At 43.7% G+C, this 14,810-nt stretch overlaps 2 protein-coding genes across 2 annotated transcripts; both read left to right on the top strand.

Annotated features, from left to right (window-relative positions):
* Window positions 1-204: 204 nt before the first annotated feature.
* Window positions 205-4,059, top strand: LOC124071959 (synaptojanin 2 binding protein). The gene is made up of 4 exons (XM_046413065.1): window positions 205-421; window positions 1,017-1,153; window positions 1,596-1,691; window positions 1,912-4,059. Exons 1-4 carry the CDS (start codon window positions 358-360, stop codon window positions 2,053-2,055), a joined length of 441 nt encoding a protein of 146 aa, XP_046269021.1. The 5' UTR covers window positions 205-357; the 3' UTR covers window positions 2,056-4,059.
* A 476-nt stretch (window positions 4,060-4,535) lies between these two features.
* On the top strand, window positions 4,536-14,406 carry LOC124071958 (deubiquitinase DESI2). Its single transcript, XM_046413064.1, has 5 exons — window positions 4,536-6,072; window positions 8,986-9,058; window positions 10,328-10,421; window positions 10,520-10,661; window positions 14,027-14,406. The coding sequence occupies exons 1-5, from the start codon at window positions 6,034-6,036 to the stop codon at window positions 14,264-14,266; spliced, it is 588 nt and encodes a 195-aa protein (XP_046269020.1). The 5' UTR covers window positions 4,536-6,033; the 3' UTR covers window positions 14,267-14,406.
* The last annotated feature ends 404 nt before the right edge of the window (window positions 14,407-14,810 follow it).

Raw genomic sequence — 14,810 nt, 5'->3', positions numbered from 1 at the left:
ACTCTCACTTTCTAATGGACTGTTTTTACACTGCGGAAAAGGAAAACCATCCGAGTACCTACCTATCCACTGGTAAGGACTTAAAATTAGTATTAGATGTAGTATAAATTCCCACATATTTTCATAGGAGCAACTTCACTGTAGTACTTTTGCTTCTTGTTTCGAATTTATCTCCTACTTTGTAATTCAAATGTCGGCCTGCAGTTCAGTCTCTTGCCGTCAGGGGGCAGCAGAACCCCAAACCACCCACTGTGGCGAAGTAAGCAAATCGAAACTCCTCAATGAGTTCACCTTCAGATAAATAGTTTGTCCCCCTTTCTCCGTGGTCTTATTTTATTTCTGTCGTGTCCTGTCAAAATGAACGGCTCTCTGCACTCCTCATCCGGCGTGGTGAACATAAAACTGAAGCGAGGACCGGCAGGTAAGAAGATTGAAAAACTTGACATACAGCTAGCGGTTACGCTAGCAGCTAGCTACGTAGCAGCAAAAATCAACTGTACCAAGCTAGCGTGTTTCCTGTGGCTAATGGCTAATTCGCGAATCGAAAATGACAAAACCGCATCCAAACGCGGGTTGCCGTGTAGTACAAGCAGAGGGGTTTGTGTTAAGCTTGCCGGCTGAGACCTCACAACTCAGTTTAGTAAAAGACAGTGATTTATGCACTTAAGTGCGGTGTTAAAGTCTTTGAAAGAAACTTTTGCTGGCCTGTCAGACACGGTGACAGACAGCATTTTCATTGAAGCCAGTGGCCTTGCACAGTTAGGAACCTTTATTTAGCTCCTTGAGAGGGTAATGTCTGCTTTACACCTGGGACTTGTTATGTAACATTCTGTGACCTGGTGTTCCTCTGAGTAGCAGTAGGTTAAAGTGTTGGAACGGATACTCTTGTACTTTGATCCACTGAAATAAATGTTTGGATTAGCGGTATCTGCCCTGGCAAATAATGTGACTTGTGCCTATTGAATTTTACTCAAGACTTATATCTAATACCAGGGCCTTTCTCTCTTTTTTTTCAGGCTTGGGATTCAATATAGTCGGGGGCGCGGACCAGCAGTATGTTGTAAATGACAGCGGCATATACGTGTCCAAAATAAAAGAGGATGGAGCTGCAGGGTTGGATGGAAGACTCCAAGAGGGGGATAAAATCCTGGCGGTAATAAATGGTTTTCATCAAGGGTTTAGGATGAAGAGGAGGATACTCTCCAGAACACTGGGAAACATTACTGTGCTGGGGCACACTGTTACTATTAGATTGTATTTGTTAATATTAACCTTATGGTTTAAATGTATATTGAAACTATAACTGATTAGTCTTGGCAATCGTTTTCAAGCAAATATACCAATGAATTCCTCATCCCAGCTTCTCCATTGTGAAGAACTTCTCTTCGCCTTAAAGAGAAAATGTTGAGGGTTTGTGGTGCTTCTCAGGCACTGCCAGATGTCATCAACTTGGGCTTTTGAAAATCATGATGAGCAGGTCTCTCGAGGCAGCCGATCAATCAAAAATGAAACAAATGATTAACCTAACTGAAGTGTAGTCTTTTGATCGAATTAAGCACCCTGTCATTGTTTTCTGTTTCCTGCGTGCCGTTTAGATCAATGGAATCAAGCTTGAGGGCCGAACACACAAAAGCGCAGTGGATCTGTTCCGAACAGCAGGGGATGACGTGGAGCTCCGTGTTCTGAAAAAGGTGTGACCTCTTCCTTACACTCACGTGTGATTTCTGTGCTTGGTTATTTGTTGTATTTGCAGAATTTTCTGCAACTTTGAATTTAAAACAACTTCATTTTCCACCAGAATGTAAAACTGCAAACAAAGTGCATGCATGATTCATCACTGCTGTGATTTCTTGAAACTGATAGCGTGTCTGAGACCACAACGTAATCCAGTGCTGCTTTAATGTCTTGCAGGTGCCCCATCACATGAACGGACCCACGGGCTCGCCACCCGATCGCGAATCTTCCGTGTCTTCTCTGGGAATAATGGCTGTTGTAGCGGGAGCTGCGGCCATCTTTACATTCATTTACGTGCGGCACCTTAGGAAGCAGTTTTAACCAAGCCGACGTCTGCATGTTATTTTTAAGAACAAAAACTTTGCTACAGGCCAAAGAAGTGAAAGAGGGAACAAACTCGAAACAGTAGACTTTATTTTCGTGATTAGCAGGTGTTGGTGTCACTGATGAGTTTCTCTGTGTTCATGTGTATTATGTGATTATGGTAGCTTCTTGACACCCTTCCTTTGCAAAAAGGGATGCTCTCTTACCACAGAGGTTACTTTTAATAGATAACTTTGTGATTGTAAGGAGAAGAACGTACATTTGACATTCCTGCTGCCGAGCCGAGCCGGGCTGAGCTCAGGCAGAAACAAACAGCTGGCTGTGCACAGACTTTGTATATGCAGAAACCCTTTAAATCCTTCAAGTCAGACTGACACAATCTCCAGGGTCCTTTTGCAAACTGAAAGACGATGTTGTGTTCAGCCACTCGTGGGCCTCGCTGCACCTCCATCACTGAATGGCATTTCTGTCTGAGGGGCAACATGAGGGGGGAGCTCACCGTGTTTCAGTTTGTCACTGTTCAAAATTCATTCGACTGGGTTTGGTTTTCATGTTGCGTTGTTGCACAGAGTAATGAGAAGAGCGGCATCCTGTCGCGGGATTGGAGAAAGCCTGCAGTTAATGTGATAAGTTGTGTAATGGACTATAGAGTGCCTTTTCTGTCTGTTCCAAGGGATGGTGGTGGTGTTTGGTTCTTGCTGCTTATTGGGATCCAAATGAAAGTGAACCCACGCGGTCCATTGATAAATTAAATTAAAAGATGTGGATTCCGATTTTGCAAATTTTTCTTATTGTCAATGAGCCCCGTTTAAAAGGGGGAAAAAAAAGCCTCAAACCAACAATGAGTTAGTCCATCTCTCAGTACTTTATGACTCGACTCCTCCTGCCACAAGCCTGTTGGTTCAACATGTACATCTTCACCTCAATGTCTCTGGAGCTTCCAGGCTACTGTAGGTTTTGGGTGTGTTTGTCCGGGACTGTTTTCAGCTGCGGATTAATACGCATCCGGGCCTGTCGTCAGCGTTCCTGTGACCTGGGCAGCGTGAATGTGATGGACTCAAAATGAACTGCAGTGTGTTCATACTGATGAAGGCACATGTCACCCAGTGCAGTGCTGTCGCTTTCGGACAACGCTGGCGCCCTGTGGCACTTGGGGATGAGATGTATCAGGCCGTACTTGTCAGTAAAGCTGATTCATTGTTGGTTTTTGGTCTTTTAATAGATCACCTGTTGATACAGTTGATCACCAGACTTATCTCTTCAAAACAAAAGTACACTAGTTCAAAGTATCGCTGAGTCGTTTCTCTTTTCTTTTTTTTTTATCATGAGTTTATTATGAAGTGTGTCACATTGTCACTCGGGGTGAGCCGTTACATCCGTGTCTTACAAACAGATCATTCCTGGAATATGTAACGTGGTTGGCAGCTCGCGTCTTAAAGCTCTGTCATAGCTGGAGAGCCGCTGATAGACTCTGACACGTTTGTGTGTTTGTGTGTCACGGCCATTTTTATGTAAGCACATCACACCTTCTGCTAAGTGTGCTAAGTGTGGGGTGAATATGAATTATGGAGCCCGTTGTGATTGGGGACACGAGTTGTTCATTTATGTGAAGGATCAACAGCTTGATGCCGAAAAGCAGTTTGAGTCAGTTCATGTTAAAGGGGAGGGTTTTTTTGTTTGTTTGTTTTTTTTTAAAGAAACTGAGTAGCTGTCAACAGCTGTCAACACGTTTGTTTTTTGTTTTGCACTAGCCACAATCATGGAGCTCCTCCAGTAATGGTAATCAAGAAGATGAATAAGTGAACTGTGGGTGTGTTTGTCCACGTTTGTCAGACTGCAGTGCGTCTATCAAGCATTTGTACCTGACTGTATGTGGCTCTTGTTGTCTGTAAATACATTTCATGTCGCTCTGCTGAGTGGGATTGTGAATGTGTGCAGTTATGCCCGAAAAGTCGACCAGAAGCACTAATAAATTATGCAAATGCTGTGTCTCACATCCGAGCACCTGCTGTATTGTAATTAATTTTGAGTTCGTCTGTTTTTCAGTTATGAACATGTAGGCAAGATAAATAAAAATACTAAGACACTAATTCAAAAACTTTAAGAAACTATAAGAGAGCACGTAATCGATATTAGAAGGCCAAACCTGTGAGAAAATTACTAGAAAGTCAAAATTACAAGTGAAGATTGAGGAATCAGACGGCTAAGTCAGTCTAATAAACAATAATGAGTCAGGCAAGATTATTAAGTCAAAAATCTTGATTTACTATGTCAAAATTGAGATTTCCTAATTAAAAGAATGAGAAGCAGTCTAAATTTAAAGCTACTGTGTCATAGATTTAAAGTCAAAATGACTGATAAAGAGAAGATAATCCTTTATTAGTCCCATAACTGGGAAATAATAAGCGTCTTTAAATTTTGACCATAAGTCAAAATTCTGGACGTCTCGTAATTATTTAACACCTCATCATTTTAATTTGAATGGCTAAATCTCCATTTTGGGGCTAATAGTAAAAGCTAAATCTGTAAATGTAACCGACGAGAGCGCAACACCGGAAGTCGTCAGATCACTTTCAAATTAAAACTGGACTCTTGCGTGATTTTACCAAAAACAGTCTTTTCTGAATACAATACAATACAATACAATGATTGTCACACTGCTCGTTATAAGTGTGACGTGAGGTGGTTAAAAAAAGTGACTGACATGAATGATAGCGTAAACTGGCGTTATCTTTTTTATCTTATTTTTTTAGCTAATTTAAACCAAGAAGCCCATTGTAGCCTATTGATACATTTTATTTATACCTTTTATAACCAGTGTGATTGGAAGTCGTTCACATAATTGCACTTTGCCAAACAAAATAAAGTGGACAGTCTTGTTGAATGTGTCGGCTGTAGCCAACAATACAAAACATTAAAGTGAAAACTGGGCAGATATTTCAGCAGGTCTCTGATTGACAGAAATAGTAAAGATTTTTTTAAAAAATGTGTCTTTTGTAACAAAATGTGCTCCTGTACACCCACCAGCTGCCCCGTCTCACATCAGCTGTTGGAGGATGTATGATGTAATCCAACGCTTCAGTCCCAACCAGAGGGAGCCAGACAGCGAGGCGCGGAGCTGGAAAACCACCGCGTGGATCTCGCCTGCCTTGGTACTTCCTGAAATTTAAGACAAACAAACAGCCCTCCATCGAGCGCATTTGGGTCAGCGGTTCCGCGGTGGTGTGTGCCGGAGGAGTCATGTCGCGGAGGTTTGCGCCGACCGGCCGACGAACAGGATGCTGGATGCGGGCTGGCAGCAGCAGCGGCGGCGGCCGGGGATGCTGCTGGTGAACTTGAGTCCCCCGCTCCTCCTCCTCCTCCTCCTCCTCCTCCTCCCTTTCAGCTGTAATTAACCACCATGGCTCAGGAGTCGTCTCCCACAGCTGCTCCAGCATCCTCCGTGTGAAAATGGCCAGCAGTCCGCCTCCATCGGTCCGCCCTAGCTGTCGCCTTTCCGCCTGTGACGGGAGAAGCGCGCCTGCTTCGGATTTCAGCACTCGTAGGTCCTTTACGTCCGCTCCGGATCTTGTTTTTTACACCTCTGATGTGAAATTCTGAGCTGTCGTGTTTGCTCTAAATTCACGAATACACCTCCTGGCCCCATCGTTGGCCCTTACAACAGATGTTTGCGGAGATGGGCCTTGTCCGCTGCCGCACCTCGCTATGCCCTGCCCGGATCCGAGTTTCCCGACCTTACTCGCCGTAATGGCTCTGTGACATCTCGCTAAGCCTCAGCTGTCCCGTTTCTTTCGGCATCACTCGCCCTTCCGGACACCCTGCAGAGCAGCGATTGTCCTGCGGGGGAATGAGTAGCGTCCATCCCTCAAGCCGAAGCCTGCCCGCCGCCCTGTGACTTCAGAGGGGTGTGGAGGTCCTGACAAACATAAAACGTGGAGGGTGGGGACGTTTGCCTTTCCAGCTCAGGTTTAAACCATGGCCAATGAACCTGTCATCCTTAACGTGTACGATATGGTAAGGGTTTTGTTATTTTTCTCAGCTAAACTATATTTACTTTTTTTTTTTTTTTGATAAAATGTTTCCTCCTTTTGGCAAATTGTGTTTGTAATCAGACACCAGCAGGGGAAGTGAACGCACCACCTGAAAGAGCTCCACACCTGTTTCACGTGCGCACCTGACAGCTGTTTATTGAAAGTTGGAAAGAGTCGAGTTGGTATGAAATATTAAGATGAAAAGCAGGCAGAGGAGGTCTGTTTGGAGAAATACTCGTTTTACAGTTTTAACGAGCGTCGATCGTGCTGCTTCAAAGCTAAATTAAAACGATCTCCTGTGAATTTGGTGAGCTCAGTCAAGAAGAGGCCGGGCGGCATGTGGCCTGTAGCTGTCCGGTGTTGTGTGGCCTTAGCCGGCTCGCTGCACACATGCATTGTGTGAGGAAGACAAACTGTCTGTGTGCAGCCCTTATTTAGCAGGAAAAGTCTGAGCGTCCTCTGAAACGGTGAGCAGCAAGTAGATGAGAAAATACAGTTTATTTGACAGCCTCTGAGGTGTCACTGTGTCTGCGACGTGCACACACACACACACAAAACACAAGCGTTCACGCAGTGGCATAAACCCACAGACATCAGTAAAGGACAAGAGTCTTCATTCATACATCATGTCCCCGCTGCCTGGTCTTCACTGTGCTGCTCAACAGCCTCCTTTGTCAGTATTATGCAACATGTTGCTGTAATCCACAGAACTGCTCGATTTAAAACATCACAGAGCATTTACTTAACAATACATACGCCTTCATTGATGTCTTCAGCTTGTCACGGGAGTGAAGTGAGTATTTCTAGACTAAAATATTCATATAAACATATTATTGTAACAAGTGTTTCATATCCAAGTGTGGAAGTGTTCTGTTTGGACATCATGTGAATCCTTTGTGGGAATGGAGGACCCTGCCACTGACAATAACATCTACTACACAGAGACATAACTGATGGGTGCAAACAGATTTAGCAGCTATAGATAAAAACAAAGAGCTTGAGTATATGAAGATTATAGCCTCAGATATAACAAATACATCATATATAATAGAAAGACACTTTTTATTTGTGTCTGTAAAACATTATAGTTGGTGACAGATGAATATACTCTTAAAATGTCCTTACGTGTGCTTAAAACTACAACATATTGTGTCGTATTAATCGTGTGCATAGTGTTTATCAATGCTTCGGGGGTGGTGGTGGTGGGTGGGGGTTAAGAGAAGGTGTTACCCATGAGATAATGAAAGTAATCACAGAATCTGGTGATCTAATAAAACACTCACAGACTTTTACAGAACATTTAGAGGTTAGCTCATTTTTATTCAAGTTTTATGTGGCTGAATTCTCTGAATGCTTCTTTTTCTCACTTGAAATATTTCAACAAGTGTCCTCGTCTTACAGCATGAATCAGCTCACTGTGTAAAACCAAAACAAAACAAACAAAACAAAGCTGCCATTTAATGAGCACTCACACACACAATGATCACACACAAAGCCAGGTGCAGGTTTTTGGACTCTTCTCTCTCTCGTGGTGTCTTCGAGCCACCTCACAGCTGAGGACCGGAAGTGACAGCTGATGCTGGGACTTAACGGGTCATGCAGGGGATGTCGAACAGGGAGAAGGTGGTCATGAGCGCGGCGACTGTCGGAGTCACCTTTAAATACTTTGCTGAGAATTAAACACAAAAGCACGAGTAGGCAACGAGCTCCTCCCGAGAGTGAATCATGCGAGCTGGGGGGGTGATGAATCAATCAGTGTAAAATCAATGTGACTGCTGGGTGCCTGTAGTGGTGCATGCTGTATGCTGCATCTGCATAGGCAGGATGTTGGAGGGGATCATTACTGCAAAACAAAAGAGCTGAGGCGCAAAAGTGTGATTTGCACCAGCAAGATGGTGACTGCAGAAGGAAGTCACGTCATTTGACAGTCAACTTGTCTCCGTCTCTGTGCGCTCGAGTGGTGGGACATTTTGTCTCTGTAGACTGAAGCTGAAACCTGGCTGACAGAAAGATTTCCATCTGTGCTGCTGGTGTCAAACGACAAAATCCAAATCCAGAGAGGGAAAAGGAAGAGGAGGCTAAGTCACAGCAGAAACATGAGAGGACTCTGTTGACACAAAGTAAAATGGTGGATATGCTTTTATTGTATCACTCTGAAACCTGTTCTATTATTAATAGGGGACATCTGAGGCAGCGTGGAGGATAGCTCTTAGCATGTTTCCTCAGGGGTATCTCAGGGTGCGGGAGTGTCAGTGGGCGGGGGAGGGGAGCTCTGGCCCCGGCATAAATTATCCCTCTTTTGTCTGCGGCTCATGGACCGCCTGGAGCTTTTTGTTTGTTTGTTTGTTTTTATGTGTGAAGTTTCCTCCGACAGCCTAAATACTCACAAATCAGACTGATCAGAAAATCTGTGTGATTGATCGGGCCGGGGTGTTCCCCTTGTTTTTCGGCCCAGTGCATGCTGGGATGCCGTCACTGTTGCACTCCTGAATAGGAATAGGTCAATAAAAGCAAGAAAGCAAATAAGCATACATACAAAATGGCCCCCCACGCCTTCACCCGGCTGACTATCAGCAGGATGGTTCTCCCTTGTGAGTCGGGTCCTGCCAAGGTTTCTTCCTGTTAAAAGGGAATTTTTCCTTGCCACTGTCTGCTTGCTCGGGGGTTCAGACTCTGGGTCTCTGTAAACCATCTAGAGACGATTTTGATTGTATAAGGTGCTGTATAAATAAATTGAATTAAATTGAATTGAATTAATCCCAGCATGCTGTGAAGATGAATGTGTTCAGCAAAGAAAGTATTTATTTTTCTGTAGAGCTGCTGCATGTTTCTTTCCTGACACAGGACAAAGTATCTGTTGATATTGATCCTAAATGAACTCTCTCCTCCTCTGCAGTACTGGATCAACGAATACACTTCCAATCTGGGTATTGGAGTCTTCCACTCAGGCATCGAGATTTATGGCAGAGGTAATACCTTTCCCTCCTCTCCTGTACGTCTGTGAAATCATCACAGTTCATCTGAGCATCGCCGTGCGATCGTGATGTTTGAGCGAGGCTGCTTTCACGGACTCAGATGAAGTCTGGTTTTAAAAATGGAATATGGAATTGTGTTCCCTAATAACATGACCCCGTTTCTCTGGGTTGAGTCACCACTGACTCACTGTGTGTGTGTGTGTGGTTTGAAAAAAGACAGGCAGAAAGCAGCATGAAACTAGATCATCGGGAACTCCATTATGTCTCTGCAACCAGAAATATTGACTCTGCGCTCTGTGAAATATGATGGCAGTACAACTACAGCCTTTACCAGGACAGGAAATCACTTTTATTATTTTAGGCTTATAGCGTATTTTTTGCATAATGACCTCATGGATTTAAATTAATCATACTGAATTAGCTGCCATGTAAAAACGTCCAACATCAAACGTTTTGAGTGCTTAAATGAATGCAATGAAATAAATCAGTTACATTTATTGACTCTTTGTGCATGTAGTCCAACATTTGGACTAAATCTGCACGGTTTGATAGATCAAGCACTACGTGTTCACGGGTTGCAGAAGAACAGCATGTCTGGATTTTAACTTTACGTCCAAGCGTCTTTGAGTTTGTCCACAGAGATTTGAAGGGACTTCATCAGGAACAGGAGAGTTTGCAGTAATTTCATCACAGGCAGTGATGAAATGTAAATAAAGGCTACTTGCTGAAGTACTGTATTTAGAGTAAAATTGCTCTGCGCTTGTAATTTATCTGTACTTCCTTTTTAGACATTTTACACTTCTGCTCGACTGCATTTAAGTTCTACTTGTTGCTCTTTCCTGATGTTACTTGCCTTATGGCTCCATGACATGTATCTGACAGCTATAGTCTGAGTATATGGGACTATTTAAACAGATTATTGATTAAGTTACTTAAATATACTTATTTATCCACAACAATACATTTGTTGCTTTCACAAACAGCTGAAACATCATTGTGTTTTTGTTATAAAAGTGTGTGAGATTCAAATTAAATTCGGTTGCTTCAAAGCAAACAATTTAATTCTCTACTCTGTGCATCTAGTGTTCATCACTGTTTTCTCTCACGCTGCTGTAAATACAGGGCAGAGATGACTGTAATTAGGCAGGCCTAATGATTTCAGCTCAGTGTGTCAGTGATTAATCGCTTGCCTCGGTGTAATTACTGTTGTTTAGTGTCTCCACTGGAGGAGTTAACTTGCGTTTTGCATGTTTGTCCACACAGAATTTGCATACGGGGGTCATCCATACCCTTTCAGTGGCATCTTTGAAATCAACCCCGGCAACGCTGCTGAGCTGGGAGAGACATTCAAGTTCAAGTGAGTGCGTTCAGCTTTAGCATACAATACACTGAGATGTCGTCAACGCTGGTGGTAGAGGTGAGTGTGCTCATGTGTGTTTTTGTGCTCTCAAACAGGGAGGCCATTGTTTTGGGCACCACAGACTTCACAGAGGAGGACATAGATAAAATCATGGAGGAGCTCGGTAAAGAGTTTAAAGGCAACGCCTACCATCTAATGCACAAAAACTGCAACCACTTCTCCTCCTCGCTGTCTGAGGTCAGTCAGATACTGCGTTCACAATGTCAGATGTGTTTTTTTTGTCTTGTTCCTACTTGTATGTATTGTTCAGAAACTATAACACACAGAAGTTCACAGAAGTACTCTTAAAGGGAGTACTACTCATAACTGTGAGAGTAGTTATACAACATCTTTGCTAGTTCTGAGGTCTGGAGAACGAATTCGATGCACTCAGAGTTATGTCAGCATGGGCTTAAACACTACAGTATTTTTAGCTGATGCTAGCTGGTTAGCTCCAGGGATGGTGGTATGTCAGTCCACCGCTGTGGTCCAGACTGAAATATCTCAAAAATTATTGGACGGATTGCTACAGAGTTACAGACTTCCTAATTTTTCTTCCAGTGCCATCATGAGGTTACAGTTTCTGTTTGTCCTCTACTTGGGTTTGTGACTAAATACCTGCCAAACGTACCTACCTACCACTCCCATCCCTTAGCCTGAGCTGCACTTTGTGCTTATTAGTAAACGTTAGCATGCTAATGTGCTACACTAAGATGGTTTACATCAGGGCTCTTCAAATGGCGGCCCCCGGGCCGGGTGCGGCCCGCGAGATGCCCCGCAGTGGCCCTCGAAGTGTAATTTATTACATGAGCAAATCCGGCAGATACGTCTGTAAACAGTCAGCGGGGAAAGTGATAACGAGCGGATAGATTTTTTTCTGTGTTGTACCTACATTTGCCTATAGGTGGCGCCTTTAAATTATGTTCTGTGGATGTTAGGTGTGTACCTTGGTTCGTGCACATCATAACGTTACTGACGTTCGCCAAATCCAGGTTGTTCTAAAACACTGCCGCCTCTTTGGTGCATGAAATGCGAAAATATTCCCCACAAAGAAATGGCACAAAGACACAACTGTGCACCATAAATGTTATCTGTCAACTCATCCATTTTTTCTTTTTGCACAATATAGCCTACTTGCCACTCCAAATGATAGGCCTATTTATCTCATGGACAGTGGAGTCCGTTTAAAAATTTAACCATGGTGGCCAGTAGGCCTACATTACAATTAAATATCTACTCGTAGTCCTAACGTTACCTGTTTTGGTCGGAAATATATTTTGACGGACCGCTCAAATTTGTCACTTTGACACTTTCTAGGCCAGCAACAAGACAAAATGTCTCTATCTACCTTAAAAAAAGGAAAGTTGACTCAGAGAATAGGCAGTTCAACAAAGTATGGACAGAGAAATATGCGTTTATTGAGGTCAATGTGAAACCTGTGTGCCTAATCTGCAACGAGTGCCTCGCCGTGTCAAAAGAGTTTAATTTGAGAAGGCATTTTAAGACAAAGCATGCTAACTTTGACACTACTTTCCCACCGGGCTCCGTTGCCCGGAGGCAGAGGATATTGGGGCTTACATCTGGTTATGAGCAAAGACGTCGCATACTGTTTCGGGCCTGGACGGATCAAGAGAGGACAACGGCAGCATCTTTGCGAGTGGCATGGATATTGGGCAAAAAGAAAAGGCCGTTTACAGACTCTGAGACAGTCAAGGAGTGTATGCTGGCATCCATTGAGGAGATTGTAGCAGATGAGAAAACCAGAAAAAGCATAGTCGAATTGATCAAGCAAATTCCATTATCTGACACTACAAATATGAGGCGAGTCGAGTGCCTTGCATCGGACGTTTTCGAGACGCTTTTGGACAAACTGAGGAAGGCCGAGGTGATGTCTTTGGCTGTGGATGAGTCGACAGATAACAGCGATATTGCACAGTTGTGCCTCTATGTGCGATTTTTTGATGGTGAATGTTTTCGCGAGGATTTGCTTGGACTAATTCCCATGGAGGGGCACACTACTGGTGAAATTCTATTCACCAAAATTACTTCGTTCTTTGAGGAAAACAACCTGGATTTAGCGCACATCAATATGCTGGTGACAGACGGTGCCCCTTCCATGGCGGGCAGGGATCAGGGGCTCGCTGCGAGGATGGCTGCCGTGGCTCCTCAGTTGAGATCGCTACATTGCCTCATTCACCAAAGCCTCTTGTGTGCCAAGCTCAGTGGTGAGTTAAAACAGACCATGGACTCTGTCATGGCAATTATAAACTTTATCCGGTGCACCTCCAGTTTACAGCACCGCCTTTTCCGTAAGCTTTTGAAGGACACAGCTGCTGAATATAAAGATTTGCTCATTCACAATGACATTAGATGGCTTAGCAAAGGCAACGCATTGAAACGGTTTAGTGAACTAAGAGAGGAGATTGTGCAGTTTCTCAAGGCTTCGAAATTGAAAAAAGCTGGCAAGTTTCTGGCACTAATGGAAAATGATGAGTTTAATGCTACTGTTTGCTTTTTGAGTGACGTTTTCCATCATTTGAACCAACTCAACATGGAGTTGCAGGGCAGAGGTAAAACAGCCGCGGAACTTGTGGAGAAACTTCACGCTTTTCAAAGAAAGCTCTCACTGTTCTCTGCTGATCTTTGTTCTGGAAAGATGCTCCACTTCCCCACACTGAGGCAATCTGGCCTGCAAATTGCTGAGCTGATGCCAAACTTTATTGACTCGTTGAAAAAAAACTTTGCCACCAGGTTTGGTAATTTCAGCATCTCCAGTGAAATGATGAGATTTGTGAAGGACCCTTTCTGTGTTATGTTGAGACAGACTTTGAATGAGGGGTCTAGAACTCATTGAAGCAGGCAGTTTTTGAAAATTTCCCCATTTAGTTAGTCAGCCAAGACAAATTTCCACACTCAAGGGGGCTTGCACTTTTTCTTTTTGTTGGGTGTTGAGGCAATTTCTCAGTTATAGCCTATGAATGTAATTGTAATACTGTTCACCTAACCTGAGTGATGTAATTTGCAACATAGGCCTACACATGCACTTTGGTTTTATTTTTTGTTATTTCATGTCACTCAAATGAGTGCAATTTGATAGTGATAGTGATATTGCTGGTGTCTATTAATAAAGACAAATGTGAGAACAGCACTGTGAATTCATGGGGAAGTCTGTTTTATTTATTCGAAGGAAAAAGTTGTATTCAGTTATCAATTGTTGTGTTAATTACTTTATTTGTTACTACGGTTAGTCATATTCTCCGGCCCCTTGTTTTGCTTCAGTTTGATGAACTGGCCCCAGACCCAAATTAATTGAATAGCCCTGGTTTACATGATAAACATTTCGCCTGCTTAATATCAGAAGGATGTCATTGTGAGCATAGATTATTTAGCACAGCCTCATAAGCAGCTAGCTGCTAGCATCAAGGCCATAACCATGGAGTCAGCACTGGTTGTTGTTGTTTTTTTTTTCTTGCTGTTTCCTAATAGTCAAATTCTATTGCTTGAACGTCTTACATTTATAGAAAGACGAAAGGCTTCATATCACATATTCTGACTTTTTTCAGTTGTTGTGTGGACGAGAAATCCCTCGCTGGGTCAACAGACTGGCCTACTTCAGCTCCTGCATCCCCTTCCTGCAGAGCTGCCTACCCAAGGAGTGGTTAACCCCGGCGGCCCTTCAGAGCCACATCAGCCTCGGCCTCCACAAAGAGGAGCAGAACGAATCGAGCGACGAGGACCAGTCGTCCCCATCCGGAGCGGCCGCCACCGGCTCCTCCCACAGCTGCCGCCACACGAGGGTGTGAACTGGCCCACAAACGCTGACCTCTGGACCTTCTTGCCACCTCTGCTTGTGGCTCAATTAGTAGGCTTGAACAACCACCTGACCTCATACTGTTTGTCCTCTGAGTAAAGAGGCAGGAAGAGAAGAATTCCCTCTTCATGAAATGAGACTTCAGACCTACAGAGACCCTGCCTGTCCATTCTACGAACGACGGGATGAAAAAAGCGAACTTTGGCCCGAGCGCTGAGCACTGAAGCATGGCTCAGACTCGTCGACAACCACTTGTAGATCTGAAGTTTGTAGTATGTTATTATTAGTCTTTTCCATGGACTTTTAAACCTTTGTCAGCCTTGTTCCCTGCCCTGCCTTCAGAGCTGCTTTTGTAGAACAACTAGACACCTGAGGCGGCTTATAGTGACATTACCAGGAAACTGTTAATCTGCTCAAATTCAACAAGTTCTCCTTCAATAGCCTCTACGTGGCCTTCAGTTGATATTGTTGACTCTGCTTTTTGTAGTGTGAGACGTATAAGCACTAAACTTTGGCCATTTTAGAGCGTTAACCGG

This window comes from Scatophagus argus, chromosome 15, assembly GCF_020382885.2.
Source record: "Scatophagus argus isolate fScaArg1 chromosome 15, fScaArg1.pri, whole genome shotgun sequence".
Classification (NCBI taxonomy): domain Eukaryota; kingdom Metazoa; phylum Chordata; class Actinopteri; family Scatophagidae; genus Scatophagus; species Scatophagus argus.
This window is presented reverse-complemented; position numbering and strand designations above follow the sequence as displayed.

Coding starts and splice junctions, on each gene's coding strand:
- LOC124071959 (XM_046413065.1), top strand. CDS start 358: ATGAACGGCTCTCTGCACTCCTCATCCGGCGTGGTGAACATAAAACTG. Junction 422..1,016: donor ACTGAAGCGAGGACCGGCAG/GTAAGAAGATTG, acceptor CTTTTTTTTCAG/GCTTGGGATTCAATATAGTC. Junction 1,154..1,595: donor AGGGGGATAAAATCCTGGCG/GTAATAAATGGT, acceptor CGTGCCGTTTAG/ATCAATGGAATCAAGCTTGA.
- LOC124071958 (XM_046413064.1), top strand. CDS start 6,034: ATGGCCAATGAACCTGTCATCCTTAACGTGTACGATATG. Junction 6,073..8,985: donor TCCTTAACGTGTACGATATG/GTAAGGGTTTTG, acceptor CCTCCTCTGCAG/TACTGGATCAACGAATACAC. Junction 10,422..10,519: donor GGAGAGACATTCAAGTTCAA/GTGAGTGCGTTC, acceptor GCTCTCAAACAG/GGAGGCCATTGTTTTGGGCA.